The sequence below is a fragment of the Poeciliopsis prolifica genome, unplaced genomic scaffold, assembly GCF_027474105.1.
Source record: "Poeciliopsis prolifica strain line A6 unplaced genomic scaffold, Auburn_PproV2 SCAFFOLD042, whole genome shotgun sequence".
NCBI classification, from domain to species: domain Eukaryota; kingdom Metazoa; phylum Chordata; class Actinopteri; order Cyprinodontiformes; family Poeciliidae; genus Poeciliopsis; species Poeciliopsis prolifica.
The window spans coordinates 1,332,501-1,352,264 of NW_026562417.1; the positions used below are offsets into that span (position 1 = coordinate 1,332,501).

Here is a 19,764-nt window from a genome sequence, read left to right on the forward strand (position 1 = left end):
ACCCTTGCAGGGAAAAAAAGTAGCTGCAAACGCCTGAAACGAGCAGCGCTGGTAAAAGAGTCATTCTCTAATTATCATTTGAGGTGACAAGCGGATTAAGGAAACAAGTCCTTTACACACGAGCCGTCAGTCAAAGCAAGAGCGCCAGAGCTAGCTCACGTTAGCCGTCCATAGTTATTACAAGAGACGTGTCAATTGGTGAGGATAATCCACTTTGACAGCAACTGCTCGTCTGCCTGCCGAGCCTCGACGGCGCTCATTTCACCTGAGCAGTTGCTTCAGAAGTCAACGAAAGCAACTAAAAAGGTCTCTTTTTAGTTGCTTTCGAAGTACGGGAATTCATGTCGGGCTCTCGATGCACCTTTATTCAAAAGTACCTTTGTTAAACAAAAAGAAAAAAAGCCATTTTACCTTCTGTGCGTCGATAAGGACGCTGTCTGGCTGGGAAAACAGCAAAAATCAAACCCGTCGTTTGCGTTTATCATCTGTTTGAGTTGCTTAAATCAGCTGAAATCCCCATTTCCCACCGTTCAGAAGACTTGTTCGGTGATTGAGAAACTCAGTTCAACACCTTTCCACACCGTCCCAAACAACATTTCTCAAAAACAAAGCAATCCCTTCAAGGTAAGAGTTTCAAAAACACCATTAGGAAGCTACTTGGGAAACAAAATGTTTAAGCAGGTCACTGAAGATAGCCTGACAAATTTGCCAGCTAAAGTTTGCCTGTTAGACAGCAGAGCGGCAAAAGGACCACATGACAAATACTTGGAAAGTTTTTCTAAATTCACCAGTTCTTGTGAATTCTGAGTTTTAAAATAAAAATGATGTTATCATACTGTGTTAAATTTGTCTCTGTAGTCAGAGAGTTCAGATGTGTGAAATGACATCACACCAGAGTTAACCACGTCCTACTTCCCAGTTGGGAATCACAATGGATTTCTCTTCTTTTCATGAACTTAAAAACTAAAACTCGAATCTAACGCTTTTCGTATCATACATGTGAACATAATTTGTGTTTCTGGTACATTTTGAAGGAATGTGACGGGAAATCTTTGTGCCTTTTTGAACACAGACCTAGTTTGGCAGAAACTTACTTCATAAACACAGGAAAGACAGAAGGAAACCCAGTCCCACAAGACCAACATCCAAACCCTCATGCCGATTCTACTCTACAGTCTGGACTAGAAAAAAACTGGACTATCCAAACACTAACACCCGACCTTTAAAACTCATATCCCCTTTGTGTATATGAGTTAACCAGTGACAGCAGAGTTGGTCATGAAGACTCAACTAGAGGCAGAAATCAGACCACTAAATCAGACCGCAGGCGGGAAAGAAGCACCAGTAACTAGGCTAGAGGTCAGAGGTTACCTCTTTCTGAATGAGCTCCAGCCAGGCAGTATAAAGCGGGATACGCAGACCCCCTCTGGAGTCCGCCAGACCCCACCCTTCCTGGGAGAGAGACACCATAAAAAAGAGAGACACCATATTAGACCTGCAGCCCAGAACCGAGCAACATACAGAGCCATGCAAGATGCAAGAGTACCGTCCATAACAGCCACAAGCGCCAGTGTATTTTCTGTGAAAGGCCAACACAAAGTAGTAGCACAAATATAAATTGGAAGGTAGCGCATTCGTTTCCATCCCTGCTGAGTGACTACTTGATACACTGTAAGGCTGTAACGACTCATCAAAAGATTCAAAGACCTTGATTTTTAAAATTCTTCAAGGTAAATTATTTGCCTTGAGGCTTTGTCATATTATGTTTTACCATTTAGCATGGCCGGATCATCTGGCTGCTCCGGCCAGATGATCATTTCTGTTGCACAACACTCTCACTTCTGCCAATGAGACGTTGACGAATGCCACGTGTTATTTACGGCCATGGAGGGAGAGAAAGAAGCGCCGTCAAAAAGAGACGAAAAATGTCCAAGGGACACCTTAAACTAAATAGAAAATATAACTCAGCTAAGTGTGTGTGCTGCAAAACAGAACTGGAGTTTCACAACAGCACATTCTCCATGTTCTGTCCTCAAACACCTCGAGGGGAAACATCCACTACATGATTCAAACTCTTTTGCGGCTGCTAGCAGGTGATATTTTTGATTTCTTTGCAAAAGACTAACTTTATCTGTAATTTTTTTATGCAGAATGTACAAGGAAATACAATTTAGCGAACATGCAGCTGGTGATCTAGAAAGTGAAATCTGAAGTCAATTTTTACTTGATTTTGTTCAGGGTGTCAGTGAAACGTTGCACATCACAGTGTTATCTTTTTAATTCGTTCTGAAAACCACATATTCCTTTTCCTTCCGCAGCATCCACTACCTTTTTTGGCCAATCATAAAATTCAAAATACCAACATTGATGTTTGTGGCTGTAAGAAAACAAGTCACTCCTGCAAGTCACTAAGTAATAGGACTGCATCAAACTCAGGGTAAGGCGACCTCATGTGCAGAAAAAAGAAGTCTGCTGATCAGTCAAGAAAATTTAATAAAGTTATTCATAACCTTGGGTGTTGCGGTTGTTTTGTGCTTGTCCGTGTCAACAGGAATTGTAAACTACCCCAGGTGTAGCTAAGAATACCGCCAAACCGAGGCACAACGTCGTTTCCCTCTTTCCTTGCCACTTGAAAAACAAGTCTCCCGCCGCCTCGTACAATAGGCGACAGCTCATGCACGGCCACCTTCAGACAAATGTGTCCCTAGCAGATCCATATCACACTGTGAAGCACTGAGCTGTGTGCAACAAGGAGGTACAACTTACAGCAGGAAAAACGGGAGGAACGTTTCAGGTGTTAAAAGCATGCGACTGCCCCAACATCAGGTACATGACACAAAACAAAACCTGAGGGTTTTTTTTTGCTAGCTGACATTCTGATGGCTGAACAAAGCAACTATGCATCGCTTCTTTTGTTAGAGGTTTTACTCTGTCCAAACAAACAGAAAGACTGTTTCATGTGCTGGAAAGCTGGAGTCCGGTCACAAGTAGTTTCTGTTTATGTAGTGATAACCTCAGCTGTCTGAGGTGTGTGGAAACATTTGTCAAGAAGAACACACGCACAAAAAGTTTCGAAAAAAACAACATGGCCTCTTCCTTTGAAAACACGCCCTGCTTGGGAATTTAGAGTTTGGGGTTTCAAAAAAATGAGCACTTAACCTTTAATGAGGGGCACTTTGCAGAGAAAACACATCAACCATCGCTCGTGTCTGTGCGAAATGTGGCAGCCCCTGTTCTCACACACACACACACGCACACGCACACACACACACACACACACACACACACACACACACACACACACAAAGTTTAAGAGTGGGGACTGCTTCTGCTTCTTTAGCAAATAGCGATCACCCAGTAAGGTACTGGTCACGAATCTTTAACTAAACAGAAGGATAAAAACTTAAAATGCTAAACCTTACGGTCCAAATGATCAGGAAACATGGTTCCCAGACTGGGACATTTTCAAACTACTTTTAGGCCAGTTAAATGTAGTCGACTTACATAAATGCAGTTCTAACTTCAGCCTTACAGGGGGCGATAACGTGCCAGTTTGTGTGCCGTCAACTCAGAGAAGAAGACAATAATTTAGAATGGAAAGTAGAAATTTTCCTGCCCTTGTGGTTGGTGAGAGATAAAGGACTCAATATGTGAAAATGTTTTCCAATGAAATGTGAAATATCTTGGATCTCACACCTATAAAAGTAAAAGTAAAAAATATATTTAAAAAAAATCATGATCTTGGGTTGAGTTTTTGGGCGTGTTTCTGCATTTCCAGTTTTTGATAATTACTATGTTGTTTGCTTTATTTTGCTACTAGTTTATCCGCTAAGCCCCTTGTGGACGGGCGTGGCCTTAACCAGTTCTGCCGCAGTCCACCCCGGCCAGATTTGTTTCCATTAGCAAATCCTGAGCAGTTTCTCTAAAGTTCTTCCACTTTGTTGGCAGCACAAACCGGGCCGAGCGATTTGACTAACACCAGACTGCGTACACTGACTGGGTTAGGCTTTCATCTCAAACTTGTCACTTTAAGTTGTTTGTATTGAACTTGATTTGATCTCTATGGTCTTAAGTAAACTGTTATATTTTCCATCTTTATTCTCCCAATAAATAATTATGGTGCTAAATAGACTACTGCTAGAAATGCAACACTGCAAAAAAACACAAAATCTCAAGTATTGTTGGTTTAATTACGACTGGTAGTGTAACTATCTTTGTAGACTTTAAATAAGACAAAACTGGCTTACAAGTAAATTTAAGGCAAGATATAGAAACTTGTGTTAGGTCAATATTTCCTCGAGAATGAAGTGGAATAAACTGGCAGATTATTCCACTTCTAACATGAGGGTTAGGTTAAGGTTTTCATCTTGCTGAAAAGTTACTTTTAAGTTAGTTTTGTCTCATTTCAACTGTACTAATATTTGGACAAAACTGCTTTGTAAGATTTTGTGTTTTTGCAGTTGAATGAGCAGATTTACTGACGCAATCCCCATATTTTAGGCACTGGTGAGCCATGTTGGATTTTTGAAGCTAACCTCTGGGAACTGTTTGTCTTGTTTGTCCATTTTGAGGTGAAAACCACACAGCGACAATGGATAAAACCGGTTTTTTTGCGTTTTTTTCTTTTTTTTTTAATGTCTTGCCAGTGCATGGAAACCTCAGCACTCAGTAGGTGGTCCAAGGTCTATGAGGTTTGTTTTAAGGTTCAGTAGCACAGGTTTGATTTAGAGCTACTCAGTCAACAAAACAGCAGAAGTTTATTTTACAAAGAGCGCCACTCTATTTATAATACATCTCACTGTTGAGATTGACAAAACTGGCTCTGAGTGGCTCTGACTTAATCGCAGCAGAAGACCTTCAGAGAATGACAGCCTTGAGAAGACAGCTGAGCGGCTTCACTTACCGCCTCCACGGGCAGGAGCCATATGCAAAAATAGCGCGTCGCGCCACACCGACAAACAATTTGCACGTATGTCCCGATGAGGAAACTCCTGCCAGGTAAACCGCACTCAGAGAGAGAGGGAGGAAAAGAGAGATAGAAGACCTGGCAGTGATAAAAGGCCGGGGAATGCCGTTTACAACATGTCTGAGGTGGAAACATCACCGGTGATGTTTTTCCTAATGAGAAACTATTAATTTTTTTTTTTTAATGCAGCCCTGAAAAGACAAAAACAGAAAATGCTGCAGGCGGACAACCGCAAGGTACCTTCTGCTGTGTTTATAAAAGCATGGAAAGATCACACAAAAGGTAATATGGAGTTATCCAGGTGTTGCTTTTAGACGTTTTTATGCTGTACTGTGTTTAAAGACATAGACGTATAAGTTATGCTTGTTTTTGCAGGAATATATGTTGAAATAGGAACTCAACAAATACAAAACAAGTCAGACCAAGGTTCTGATTAGTAAACTCTATGTGAAAAAAAAAGAAAAAGCTTTAAAAAACTGGTTCTTCCTTCTGGTCATTTAGATGTGAATGCAAATGTGGTACCAGGTTTTTGGGTTTTTTTGCTCGCACCCAAAAAACCCCCCAAATGTTGCCAGTCATATTCTGCCAGAGGATTTATGAAACATGAACTCCCTGAGCAATCAGTTCCCACGCTGCTGAGAGACGGATGTCAGTTCACTGTAACTTTATAACGAGGCTTTACTTACGTCCTGCAGCCTTTGCGTGAAAATCACAATTTGCTATTGAAAAGTTGCAAAGAACTTGGAGTTTTCACCTGCAAACTGGAGTCGTGGACATCTGACCACATGAATTTGTTTTGTCTTGGGGTCAGTGGAAACATCCAAGCAAGGTGGAGATAAAGAGCACAATTATGACACATCTGACATCCAGTGGGCTTCTGGATTACATCATCTCCTGCACTGAGAACGGCCACTTCCTGCGGAGAGCCACCTCTTCTCCTGCGGCTTCAAGGAAACCCCTTCGGCGCTCTTCATCTGTGCGACTGGGTTTCCTGTTTAGATTTGCTCTGCTGACACACTCAACTATCCTTGAGATGTTATTTTGTGGAATTTGAAAAATGTCTCCCTCCTGTTTTCTATTGTGCTCCTCTAACATTATTCACTGCCACACAAACATATATACGGCTTTCCAACCGACCAAGAAGACCGAACGGACAATGGGAAGGGCCGCATGGTCACTATTGTAACCTCAGTGTTAACTTTGAACTGCGTTTTTTTTTTTTTTTTTTCCACTACCGGAGCCTCATACGGATAAAAAGAGCCACCTTATAAAAGTGAAATTCTGCCCCTAATCATCTGACGAAGTAAATCACTGAGGGTGTGTGTGTGTGTGTGTGTGTGTGTATGTGTGTGTGTGTGTGTGTGTGTGTGTTTTAACAACTAGTAACAAGCGAGGGTTCGTGTTTGGTAAAGTGAGTATTGCTGCAGGTATTTAAGGATATAAAGGTTTCACCAAAATTAACCCTGAATAAATTGAGAATAATGGAATCACTGCAGAAGTTTACAATCTGCATCAAATTAATTGTACATTTATACACTTGAAAACTCTTCAAGTGTACATATGCTCCTCAGTGTCAAACACGTTCATCAATTTTCACTTGGGTAGACCTCAGATGAATTTTAGAGGTTGAATTGATTTATCATATTTAATAAATCAGAATGTAAATCCCGGAGTCTAGTTTGTCCGATTAAAAGTACCTTTTGAAAATAAAGGCCATAAAGGCTAGGGGCCAAATCTATCCCGCCGTGTCTTTCTATGTGGCCCCCTAGACTCCAGAGGGAGTTTAAATAGAACCTTCAACATAAGTGTTGTGTGCTTCAATTTTATTTTCATAAATTTTATTTAATTAAAGTTTATCTGACAGGGACAGACACGCGTCGTCATAGACAGACTGACCAGAACAGCAGTCCCTTGTTTGCGTGAAAGTGCCTGTAGCACAAGCTAATTCGCTGCACTTGTCCCAAGATGGGCTTTTAAAACAGTACATTGATTTTATCAACCAAATCAAGCAGTTTTTATCCACATATTGCCAATTTACAACAATCAGTCCATCCAGTTTTGCGCGACTCTGCGATTACGGAAATTCACAGAAAGTCAACGGATTCCTGCAACCTTTAAATTAGCTTATTGTTTATTAAAATAGTTGAAAACATTAGGTTGAAGTGACAAGTTCCACCTGCATTTTTTTTCACTTCGACAACACTGCTGCCTCAGCCTTAACTGGTGTCAAGTTATAGACCAGGACTGATGCAGCGAGCAGCGAAAAGTCAGATACACGGTAACAGATACTGCAAAAATCAGTCATTTGGATGGACAAAAATCATAAAATCCAGATCAACGTGAAAAGACGTTCAATTTTATTTAATTTTAAGATGTACTTATCGAATTCAGAGACAGCTATTTATTAACATTCCTGCAATTTGTGAACGGATTTTATCAATACATTCTGGTACAACCAGCCCTGAAGAACGTTCCTGATGTTGCTCCGGTCCAAAATAAAAATGGCTTCGACGTCTCTGCTGTGACAATTTAGCATGACATCATAACATCTTTAGTTTTGTCACTCTGGGCTATGTAAGCAATGCTACCTTCAGATGAATGTCCGTATGAGTGAGTAACAAACATGGCATCCATTCATGTCCAACATTCACATGTCAGCAGGCCTAATCTATTGTGAGAACATCGCTGCTTTCTGCCAGATACATTTTCACTAATCTGCCCCCCGGTGACTGGATTAAATTACCATGAGTCAATTCTGACTTCTGATCGTTCAGCTGACAAAGAAAATCTGACCCACCTACCCCCCCGTGTCAGCGCCACATCCCGCCTTGGGCTGGTTTAACGGAATTTGGCACCGGGTCTACAAATCACTGGTGGTACACACCCACCCACTGCTTCACCGGCCCGAGACACCGCAGTGAAACAAATGTGTGTCTCCGGGTGTGCAGATCCTGCGTCTGCACGACAAAAAAACAAAAAAAACTAAAGCCTACAGGATCAGCGGAGCTAAATAAATAAGAAAAGCAAAGTAAACAGAACTGGATTGAAGCAGCAATCAATCTCTTGTTTCCAAGGGTGACGCGCTAGCAGACTCTCAACTCCGCAATGGGCCAAACAAAACAGGAGATTTCAGAGCCAACGGACTGTATCCTGCAGATCATCTCTGCAGGAGCGCTACTGCAAGTTTAGACAACAGACTCTACCTGTTCTGTGGCATCTGTGTGCTCTGCAGAAGCTCACCAGAAAGACAATCGCATGTCAAACAAGGGCTACAGATGCGACCCTGCAGCTATCGTTGTGACATACAGCAACCCAATTCTGCAGCTTTGATGAATTCTTCTCTGTCAGGACAGCGCAGTACGGACTGGACAAGAGAAAGAGGTGAAGTGAAACGTGATAGCGCTACGACAAGAACAAGAGTCGTCCCTTTAATAGGTTGGAACCATGGGTGTCACTGAAACACAATGGTGTACCTGATAGGGGATTCCCAACAAGTTCGAAAAGCGCAGCGAAATGTTATGCAAAAGCAAAACTCGTCCTTGGATTTTTTTTCACATTTTGTCAAATCGACCTGAGTCACAGGTCAACAAAATCAAGGTGAAGGTGGGAGAAACTGTTTCCAAGGCGCTTTATAAATACAAACTGTGGAATGCATTTCTATGCAGCAGCACCTCGGAGGAAACCAGTTCGCTCCTGCACAAAGAAAAACAGAACAAAACTTTATTCTCAGGCTTCAGAATCAAGCCTGATTTCTGTTCTTCCAAAGTGCAGAGTGACATCACGCACAGTGTTGATGTGACACTCGCCACTGGATTTGAAGTTTTTCTCAAAACTGATGTGAAAATATCTGCACTCGTCTCACTTGAGCCGTTTCCTTCACTTCTAAACAGGCGTCACACATCCAGTGAACAATCCCTGTGCTTTCATTCTGACGCCAATGCTAACTGCTAATGCAGTCTGGGTTTTCCGTGAACTGATGTAATCTTATTATTTGGATTCTGTCTTTTGTGCTTCTTTTTAATTTAATTTTGCCAATTTATACCGTGCAAGGTAAAGAAAGGTCGACAAAATAACAATAATAAAAAAATATTAAAAAAACCACATCTAACCAGCGCTATTAGGAACGGTTGGAGTTTGAGCCATTTTGTCACAAATTTAGGAGTCTGGTTGTGAATCGCTGGCACAAGGGCCGAGCATCTCTAACTGTATAAATATGCACAAAGTACTGAGTCAGGAGGGAGCTGAAAGAAAATGCTCAGCACACTTCATCAGACCAGTAGTCCTCTTGAGAAACATAACTAAACGACAGAAATGACGATTGTAAAATATTTTTAAGCCACGGATTCCTGAGGAGCTTCATGGAATTTGACACATGCTGCTGATGTGTCATTTAATTGACCCAGTAGAAATGCTTCTATCTTTGGAGTTGGGGTCAAATGTGAAAAAGTTCGAGAGGTATTGACACATTAGCGAGGCCTTGTGAAACAACTAATCCCATCTATTTCTAGAGCTGCGTGGGATAGAATGCACTGGGGTTGTCTAAAATGGTCATAACTGAAAAGTCTTGATCCAACAAGTGTAGAGCAAACAGCCAGGCGCCACACAATAGCGTGTGTCCTCTTCAAAGGCGACACTTATCTTATCGCCCTTCACGGTTTAACGTTTAATGCCCGTGGGTTGTGGAAGTTCGCTGTAAACGAATACCGTCTAAACTCGAGTAGCATAATACCAAAGGACATACGAGACAGCTTGCAGAGCGATCTCAGCCTATTTTCTGATCAAGAAGCAAGAGGACCATCGTGGGAACATCTTAAAACCCAACTTCCAAACTCTGAGTACATCTATCCAGATGTCCTGTGATTATGTCTGTGACAATGATCCAGCGGTATTACATGAAGTCGAGCAGATCTCGACTCGAGCGCAATCAGTGAGCGTTTGGCCTTTGAAGCCAAGGGCGCCGGGGCCTCCTGCGCTGAGGCGGAGATGTCACAAATCAAACCCGCACCGTTCAGTTTATCTCTGCAGTCAAGGTCAGCTGCTTCGGTAGCTTCAAAGAGAGCCCACTTACTTTTCACACACCCCACTCCCACTCTCGCTAATTTACAGCACAGTTCCTCTCAGAGGTATGGGCTGAGCCTCTCGGAAAGATCCGACTCAGTTACTGCTATGTACCCTATGTTGTGGCACGTTAGCGTTGCTAACAATACCTACTTAGGATGTGATTGAAGCGCTTCAAAGGATATCGTAATCAACCCATTCAAACTTAAAGAGGAAGGAGGGGAAGAGGAGAAGGAAACGGAGGAGGAGCAGCTGATAACATTCTTTACCTTGTTGTAGTAATGGAGCTGGACAGAGTGCCATTGGCCGTCACTGACTCCGCCGGGGATGTAGGGAGACACCGTGGTTTTTGTTTCACCTGAAAAACAAAATAAAAAGATGATTCATAAACTTTTGTGTACTTGTCTTCTCCACGGAACCAGGAGGCGATTCATTACACTCCACTTTGGTAGGTAGGGCTGTGTGGACTTCTGGCTTTATCCTGAATCTTTGAGTTGAGGTGAGAGAGTTTCAGGCTAAAAGAGCTTAACCTCATAAATAGTTCTTATTTTCTCCCAGAGTTAACAATTAATTTGGACACAAGACTCATCATGCAACACAAGAAAGACAAAAGTCCTGGGAGGGTGTACTTTTGTTTGCCAAGAGCTGAAGCAATGGGAACACGGCCATAACACCGGCAACAAATTAGCAAACACCACAGAAACGCAACGTGTCTGCATGTTTTTGTACGTCTGACTAAACAGGAATGATCTTGTGATCTAAAGAAATTGACGATCTGCCCTAATAATATTTCTCTGTCTTAAAGGCGACGCGTAATTCTGAGTTACACATCTGATGATTCATGCGCCGAGCGTTCAGTCGTTTTGTGGTTCTGAAGTAGGGCACAAGGACTTGGCTCGTCTCCCAAACCGGCTGCAACCCAAGATAATCATATTAGACTGGATTCCTCCTCCGTACGGTGCCATGGGAAAGCGGCCCGAATGAGAAAACAACAGTCGCCGCTACAAAGCGTGTTTGATCTGCAGTTCAACATCTACCGACTTTAACAATGACTCTGGGCGTATGTTTGACTGCACTTCAATGAGCTTCATCCATTCACTCTGTCAAAGCTGTAAACGTTAATCAAAAGCAAGCACACAATGTCGGTATTTATTTATGAGAGTCCGTTTAGATTATGAGCATTTATACATGAGTTAATGTGGCAGAAAAACACATAAACAGTTCGGAAAATACGCAGTAAAAAAAGAAAAAAAGAAAAGCCTGACCTCCGGAGAAGGTAAGATGAATCTGTTCGTCGATGATCTCCAGGGCAATGAAGTCGTGTTTCTCATTGAACCTGCCGTTGTAGAGAAGCAGAGCATTTCTTTCTCTGGTAGCAAACCTGCAAAAAGAGTGATTCTTAGATATTTGGCAAATGTCAGACGTTTCAGAGATGCACCAACAAATCATCGGAAAATGTTCCGCTTCATCGGTCGGTTGCAAACTCAACAGATTAGTGAATGCACTCTGCAGAAGAGCTGAACTAGGGCATGCTTACAACAACAGTTTTTGGGGTGGAAGTTGCTACTGTGGGAAGAAGTTTCAAAGTTAACCACTTTCTCTGTTTGCATTTTGCATTTTTGCAGATTTGGGTACAAAATTGTGCCATCTGCTTGAACCCGGCAAGGGGAAAAATTAGTCAAATTGTCATTGAACAAGTTGGGTTTGGAAACGTCTGCAAAACTTTTGGAAAATTATTTTCATCTCAGAAAATAAAAGGTGCTGCTGATAATATTAAAAATGTGCTCATTTCTAGCACAAAGTTAAAAGGATGATGTCAAATGTCTATTTTATATTTTTATAAAGTAACAAAAAAACAACTGGTCAGGCTCACAGATGGGTTTATGTCTAGGACTGCAAGGAGGAGTAACATTTCCAATACATTATCATTAACTTTAATTTGAGCGTTCAGCAAATAAATTTTGGAAGTATATATATATATGAACAATTGAATTGGAAACTTTTCAACGCCCCATTAAGAGCTCACCTTCAGTATCTGGAATCAGAACCAGTATTGATGCAAAACTGACAGGCTTTTGATTGGTGTGTCTGTACTTGTGACCTGTCTGAATTTTTGCTTTATCTCCAAACTTAAGCTTCCTGTGTAACTATCGGTACCATTTCCAAGTCAAACAGACTGGGACTGTGAGACTTAAAGATGGCTTTTTGATAAAAAGGGAGCTCCTGAGAAAAGGTCCTCTTGCCAAGGAAAGTATACAAAGGATTTGTTGCTCGTTGGGGAAACCATTTCCGCGCCTTAAGAGATTCACGAGTTGCACCATCCGGGCACTCGTGTGTTTTGGGCGGGTGCAGAGTTCGGAGGTTAAGCTGAGGTATGGAGTGGAAGGTGAGGGCAGCGGAGTCAGACAGCAGATGCCAGCGAGTCCAGGAGGGCAGGAAGTCAGGATGGCTGTAGTCAAGCACTGATAAGGGGAAAAACATCACACAGGCTTTCCTGTTTTCACCGCACGGTAAAACCTTTCCGAGCCCTCACGCTGTCGATGAATTCAAAATATCGGTCTCACGTTCATTATCAGTGGCAACAATTTACCTCCTCGCATTCGTATTTACTGTGAGAGAACAAGAAAACTTGCGCAACCAGCTGTTGTTTGTCCTCCAGCAGTTTCAGGTTTGTGGAGAGTGTGAGAAACAAACCTCATTAAGTTGCAAATTCAGATGTGGTGTGCCTCACTACAATGGATAAGCGTGTACACGTCCAGGCCTGCCCAAGCTACACTTTAGCTCATTGAACTCATTATATTACCATTTACTACACAACTGCTTAGACAGGTCTGCACTCTGTTGCCACTAGATTTAGGATTTCATTGGTTAAGAAAAAGGAAGTTTTGTAGAACAACAATTAAATTTAAAGGTACATACATGAAGGAAACTGTGAAGTGGAACCTTTGCCGGAGACCCCTGAACGTCACGAACGACTGTCCGGGGAAGCTGCGGGTGGTCATCTCACAGTACGGCTTCTCAAACTCCCCCGGTGGACACTCGCACATGAAGCCTCCAGCAAGCCGGTTGACGCATTTCCCACCGTTCTTACAAACGCCTGGAAGACAGCGGCCTGACGAGGCGTTCACCTCACAATGCTCGCCTAGAAGGAAAAAGCAGACTTCAGTAAGGCAGCGTTCATATGTCGCTTCTGTGAGCTCTTTTGAGATAACGTGCAGTGTAATGGAAGATGATTAATGACCAGGTTGTCTTATTAGATTATCGTTAGTTTAGCCTTTCTCTGAAGCATTCTGTGCACCCTTGACTTAAATCCAGACTAGCGTAATCGGTCTGGAATTCAATTCTTTAAAAAAAAAGTCTTTGACTAAGAGAAGCTTATGCAGCCGCTGCAGCGCCTCGCAAAAGTATGAGCTGCATGCCGCTTGAAAACGTTTTTATGTTTTACAAAGGTAGAATTAGAAACTTCTGAGTGCTTTATTGGGAGGTATTTGTGATAGACCAACACGGGGGTCGGCAACACGGGCTGCCATAATCCTAATAATTCAAATCTGTGCAGCTCTGCACAATTTCTTCGGCAGCAGGTCACCTGCACAGGTGTAAACCCGGCGTGAGTGTCTTACCGTTCATGTTGCGTTTAAAGGCGGCTCGGAAAAACAGGTTACGACGTGTTAACAATGGATTAAATAGTGTTAACTGCTGAAAAGTCACTTATAGTCATTTTGATTGTAGGCTAATTTAGCTAATATAGACACTGAAAGCCTGTCTTGCCTTCATTATAAGCCTTGTACAAGGATTTACTCTTTTTTTCTGCACGTCTAGACGGATTTGCTTTTTTTGTATTTTTTGGTACAAAATAGCTCTTTCAACATTTTGGGTTGCTGACCCCTGGACCGACACAAAGCAGTGTGTCATTGAGTAGCTGAAGAAAAATGATGCAGAACTTTCCATTTTTTTTACTTTCGTTTTTAGTAATTAACGCCAATAAAAAAGGGAAAAAAAGTGTGTTCCATCCCTTTTTGGGGCCAACTTGTTTTTAATTTAATCTTGACATAAATGCAGATGTTCTGCAAAGTTTGCTAAAATATATATATGTAATACAGTCGGAGAGGTCAGGGAAAAATGTTATGTGGCAATTCAAAGCAAAGTGAAGTTATAAAACAATATCACTGCAAAAACCCAAAATGTTAAGTGACATAATAAGCCAGTAGAACTACAACTTCCTTGTTTAAACCAATATTAAGAAAGTACTGACCTAAAACAACTTCCTACATTCTGTTGAAAAGTTATGTGTAAGTTTGTTTTGTCTTATTTCAAGAGTACTAAGATATTTTCAGTAGAAACTGTACAAATAAGACATTTGGTAACATTTTGTGTTTTTGAAGCGCTTCTTTTGAACTCGTCTGTGAAAATGCTGTAAACCGCCTGGCACGACTCACTTCCTGGATGAACAGATTGATTCAGTCGGTGCAGATACAAGTGTGGGAATGATCAAATCTGTTATAAGAGATTTCCTAATTTTCTGTCCTGTTTAATGAACACACTGAGGTAGCTCAGCTCAAAATCGGCAAACTGAGCCCAGCTTCCTGGCCCTATTAATTTAAATTCCTCTGCTGTACGTCTCCTGTGTGGTGCGTCCACCTGCCCTCATCCAGACATGATCTCCCCACCCCAGGCGCATACAGACCCCCATCACATCACAGCTTGGAACCAGGCTAATGGCCCTTCTATCCTCAACATAATCCTTTTTTCCGAAAAGGGGGGAATTATAAGGATCTGTTTCCCCGTAATGTCGGAAACCCAAGGAGAACAGATCAACTCCCGCCCCTGCTGTCATCAGACCCATAATGGGCCCTGATGGCCCCAACTATCCAGAGTTGAACTGTGACCTTCAAAGAGGGGACACCGAGATGTAGGAAAGGGAAATATGGAGGATGAGTGGACAAGATGGCATGGGAGAGGCAGGCGAAAAAGCCCTGTGAATGACAAAGGCAGGTATAATCAGGTAATTGCATCAGATATGAGGAAGAGAAAGAAGAGGGGGAGGCAGAGCGTTGGAAAGAGATGGACAGAGATGAGGCATGAGGACTATCGGAGGCCGCCACAGCTCTATTAGGGGGAGACAGCGGCGTGGAGAGGACCGGGTATCGAATGTACGAGAGGGAAGTGCAGCAGGAAGATCACTGACACCAGGAAATATTTCACTAAGTGTTTCTAGTGGGAAGAATGGACCCGTCCAAGCCTTCCACAGCTTCTGCCACATAAACTCTGGGTTGAGTCAGAATCAATCCCAGCAACCAAATAAATACCGGCTATGATAAACCAGCTAAAACTTAAATAAAACAAAGTTCTCTTTGTGCGATCATTAAACGCAAACAGCTAATTTGAACCAAATGCAGTTTCTCAATTTCTTCTAAAAAAGCTATCCTAAAAGCCAACTGCACTTCACACACTTTTTGTTTAAATGTAGAAAAATTAGACATAGCAATAAGCACAAACTAACAATTTTTAACCTCATGTTAAGCTATGCATATGCTACATCTGTGCCACAAAAGATTCATTATGCCGAATGTTTAGAGTGACTCCAACTGATGGCAACCTGACCTACTTTCTGATTAATTAAGCTAATAATTATTTGACCCACCCTAGGTGCAATAAGCTTTTGCATAAAAATGTTTTATGCAAAACACCTTTCAACATTAGCTCCAAAAACTAGTCAGAGCAGTTTGGCTGCTCTGCTGAACCAGTGTCAGGAGAGAGATAGCGAACGATTACACGGACGATTATGTTGGTAAAGCCGAATCGTCGCTTACCTGTGAAGTCTTCCAGGCACTCGCAGGTGTACCCGCCCTCTCGGCTGCGGCACCTTCCGTTGTTCTTGCACGGCCCTGAGTAGCAAAGGTCGATCTCGGTTTCACAGTAGTCCCCGGTGAAGCCCACAGGGCAGCGGCAACGGAGCCCGTTGATGGGATGGATGGGTCGGAAAAGAACCGTGTTGGAGGCGATGAAGGGCGGCGAGCTGTCAAACTTCAGCACCGAGACGCACTTCATGTAGTTCTCGCAGGGCTCCCTCAGACAGATGTTGTCGTCGAACGGCAAAACCTGGAGGGAGGACAACATCGGAGTCACGTCAACATTGTTCACCTCTTTTCTGTTTCGCACCTAGCTTTCGCTTGTGGGCTACCTCCTGAGACGAAATCAGCCTCAGCAGCGTCCTGTTCAGATAGATCTGCTCCTGGAGGTCCTCGGAGGGGAAGAACGTCCCTTTGCCGGGCGCGCCACCTGGCTGCAGCGCCGAAAAGGTGACGTTCAGGATGGAGCCCTGCACGTCGGTGTCGTTCTGGATGTTGAACACGAACACGGCCTCCCGCTTGGTGGACAGGACGGCCGCCACCCCTTCCAGGAAGAGGCTGAGGAGGGGAGACAGGAAGCGCTCCTGCGACATGTTCTCCAAGCGCACCGTGATGCTGTTGGTGAGCATGTCGTCGGTGATGATGGTGACGCGCAGCGTGCACATGGCTCTGACCGTATGGAGGCCATCTGGAAGAAACAGACATTGGGCAAGTTAGTGACAAGACTTTGACTTTTTTTTTTTATTATTTTTAAAAGAACCATATTTTTCTGTTCTTTTTTCACACGCTTATTGCCCAGTGAGGCTTATATATGTACGTTTCCAGTTTTTTTAAAACAAACTTTGTAGGTGGGGCTTCTAATAAGGTGCGCTCTATTGTTGGGAAATACAGCAATACTTAAGCATGGCCTAGTTTTTAGAGTCAAGGTAGTCCTGGTTTCAAAAAAACAAGAATTTTCCATCATTCTATGAAGTATTTTGTGTGCATATGGAAGATGCAGCAAAGCAAAGTTGGTCCTCCCTCAGCTGTTTCGCAGTTAGATCAAATTATTTGTTTTAATAATTGGAGGGATACATTTTCTTGTGTTTGTTTTGTTTTCACGTTAGCCTAAAAGATTCGTCCCCTGTGGGGAAGAACAACAGTCTCTACAGCCACTTTTTAAGTGTGATGAGGTATGAGTCACCGCCAGCAGACATTCTAAAAACAGATCATAAACAAATCTGCTCCTGTAGCTGTAACAACAAAAGCGTTAGTGTGTGCGTTGTGAAGCACTTCTTGTGTTTAGATGAGTTACTGACATCAAAAAGTGGCAAAATCTAAGTATATCTATAAATAATAAAAAAATTTTAAAAATTATATAAGACAGTTTTGAATTCTTGCATTTGTGTCCTCTGTTAAAGTCATTGCAGCTGTTAAATTGTGGGTTTGCTACCATCAGGCTCCGTTGATTGGTTCTGTCCGGGTCTACGCATGACAAGTTTGGTTCACGGGTTAAAATCCCCCCCAACGTTCCCAGTTTAATAGATAAAAACAATTATGTGCCGCTTGTTTTGAAGTCCGATGAGCTTTGCTGGCCGACTTATGAGCCAGGAATAATAATCAGAGAGAATAAATATTTTTATTGGCCCCTGGCAGCTCAGTGGAGTCTCAATATGCAAATGCTCCTGTAATAGGAAAATGCATAAATGTGTCAGTCAGATCCTTCAAAATCAAAAATGTATTTTGAAATTTGCTCTCTTTCTGACTCCGTATGATGTGGAGGCTGTATTTTTTTTACTTCCTAAACATAAAACTCTATATTATTATATTTGTGAAATATTTTTGGAAAATTGCTGTTTGTAATTAGGTGGGTCATCGTTTGCCCTTCTGAAAAGCTTATGGGGCAAAACAAGACTTGTCTAACGGATTTCACTTGTCCAAGAAAATTTTATCAATTATTAAAACTGACGAGACTGTACAAGAAAACTTTCCGAGTTTTTGCACACTGATATCGTAACACATTTCCAAGTTCTGGTGCTTTTGGAGAGAGCGAGAAGGTTCTACATTGGAGAGATCTCATTCTGGGTGACATACAGCTGAGGACAGCTGGTGAGGCCAGATGAAACCCCACAGAGGGGGGATTATACTGTTGAAGCTACACTGTTAAAAGGGTCCGATTGCACGGCTTTGCAGTCACATATATGTGAAATGTGTGTGTGAGAATGTGTGCATGTGGTCGCGGCTGAGCTTTAAGGGCGAAGGCATCGCGCTGATGCTCAACCACAGGTGCCCTGTCACTATTACGAATGACATCGTTCCTCAAAACTACTAAAAAGTCGCTCGCTGCCAGACGCTCGGTCTGCAGCAGCCGAGTGTGGACAGGTCAGTCAATCAGCTCTGGCTGTAACAGCTAATTCATCCACAAGGTCAACTGTAATCGAATAACTCATAACAGCAAATGCCAGAAGAACTAGTTGCTGCAAATATATAGAACCTTCATGGCACTTTCTACTCAATCACTCACCAAAACCACAAAACGATCCAGCAGTCGTGATGGACTGAGCCGCGGTAATGTGGTGGAGTCGAGGTGCACATTTAACACAACGTGCCAACAGACAAACTACTCGACACCTGTCTCTTCCCCAAGCGTCTGGGACTGCTCCATTATCCCACTTGCCGCCAGAGATCCATCACCTGTCCCTCTTTAAGACACACTTCCTGCGTTGAGACCATTACGCTGTATACACAGTCGTGATTTAGGAAATAACAGTCCGCCCTGATGGCTTGATCTTCCACACACACATAGGGGCGCATACCTGCTCAAGTGCCAAGTCAAACATTAGACCAGCATCGTCACACTGCTGGGTAACAAAGTGGGTCCTGACACAATCTGTTACCAGCGTGCAGAAATACACAGAGCTCCGTACCACTGCCATTTACTCTTTAATTAGTATTTACGCCCTCTCCTTCCGCAGCGAAACACTGAAAACTATCTGTGTGCTTCAAATAATGCTACAAATGTCCTTCCAAAGTGGGAGGGAGATCGGCACCATTCAGGTGCAGCGATTATAGCCCTGGGAGCAGTAATATAAGCCACCGAGGAACTGTGGGAACGCCAGTAAATGGAAGCTACATGATAAAGATGCTGTAAAGAAGGAATTCATGAGGCAACATTTTGTCTTTCCAAAGCATCCCGACCAAGACTATTTATAGAAGCCCACCAGCTGCTAGCATCACACACGTATGGCGAGGATGGGTTGGACACTGGAAAGGGTGCGACGGGGACATATGCCAGGATAAACAGAGTCCTGTGTGCTTTAAAACGCCATTGTTGCCGTGCAGCAACAATTGCGGAAACGGGATGCAAGCAAAAAAATTAATTCTGAGAGCAAACTCCAGCTTGAGTTCATTTAATACGTACATCTTATCTGAGGTGACAAAAAACTTGGATTGCTGACAGACATGACATAACGCAACAACGGACAACATGGAAGCTGCATCGACCATTTGGCTCCGTCTTTGGTTTCTTGACGGTCTCTGTCGCTGCTGTTAGCTTTTAAAATCGGCAGGTCAGATTGTGAGAGAGCAGTTCTCCTGAATTAACCAGTGACTCCACTTCCTATCCAGTCAAAGGTCTTCAAATGTTTTCAGCCCAACTTTGGAACCCCAGTGAAGTGGGACTGGTACCACTGGTACTGGTAGACAATGGTTTAACCGTTCAAACCGGAGTCCAGCGGCTTTGAGAAGGTTTTGGACAGAGATGCTTTGTGAACCACTTCAGCCAAATCTTGGTGCGCAGAATTTGGTTTCAACTTGGCACTAAATGTTTATTTTGACCCCCAGAAATACCTGAACTTTTATTTACCATTGCAGAGACACACCAAGATCTTGGATGATGACCTGAGTGGTCAT

At 42.8% G+C, this 19,764-nt stretch overlaps 1 protein-coding gene across 9 annotated transcripts in view; it reads right to left on the bottom strand.

Annotated features, from left to right (window-relative positions):
• The window catches only part of celsr1a (cadherin EGF LAG seven-pass G-type receptor 1a), a 77,336-nt gene that overhangs the window by 28,016 nt on the left and 29,556 nt on the right, over nt 1–19,764 (bottom strand). For 6 of the 9 annotated variants that reach the window (XM_055055596.1, XM_055055595.1, XM_055055593.1 and 3 more), the window contains exons 2-7: nt 16,206–16,561; nt 15,835–16,123; nt 12,944–13,166; nt 11,290–11,405; nt 10,294–10,382; nt 1,372–1,452 (exon numbers count right to left, since the gene is read on the bottom strand). In XM_055055596.1, the coding sequence (XP_054911571.1) occupies nt 1,372–1,452; nt 10,294–10,382; nt 11,290–11,405; nt 12,944–13,166; nt 15,835–16,123; nt 16,206–16,561 (1,154 nt within the window). The remainder of the gene's footprint in view (nt 1–1,371; nt 1,453–10,293; nt 10,383–11,289; nt 11,406–12,943; nt 13,167–15,834; nt 16,124–16,205; nt 16,562–19,764) is intronic. The other 3 variants (XM_055055597.1, XM_055055600.1, XM_055055598.1) reach the window with 1 other exon arrangement.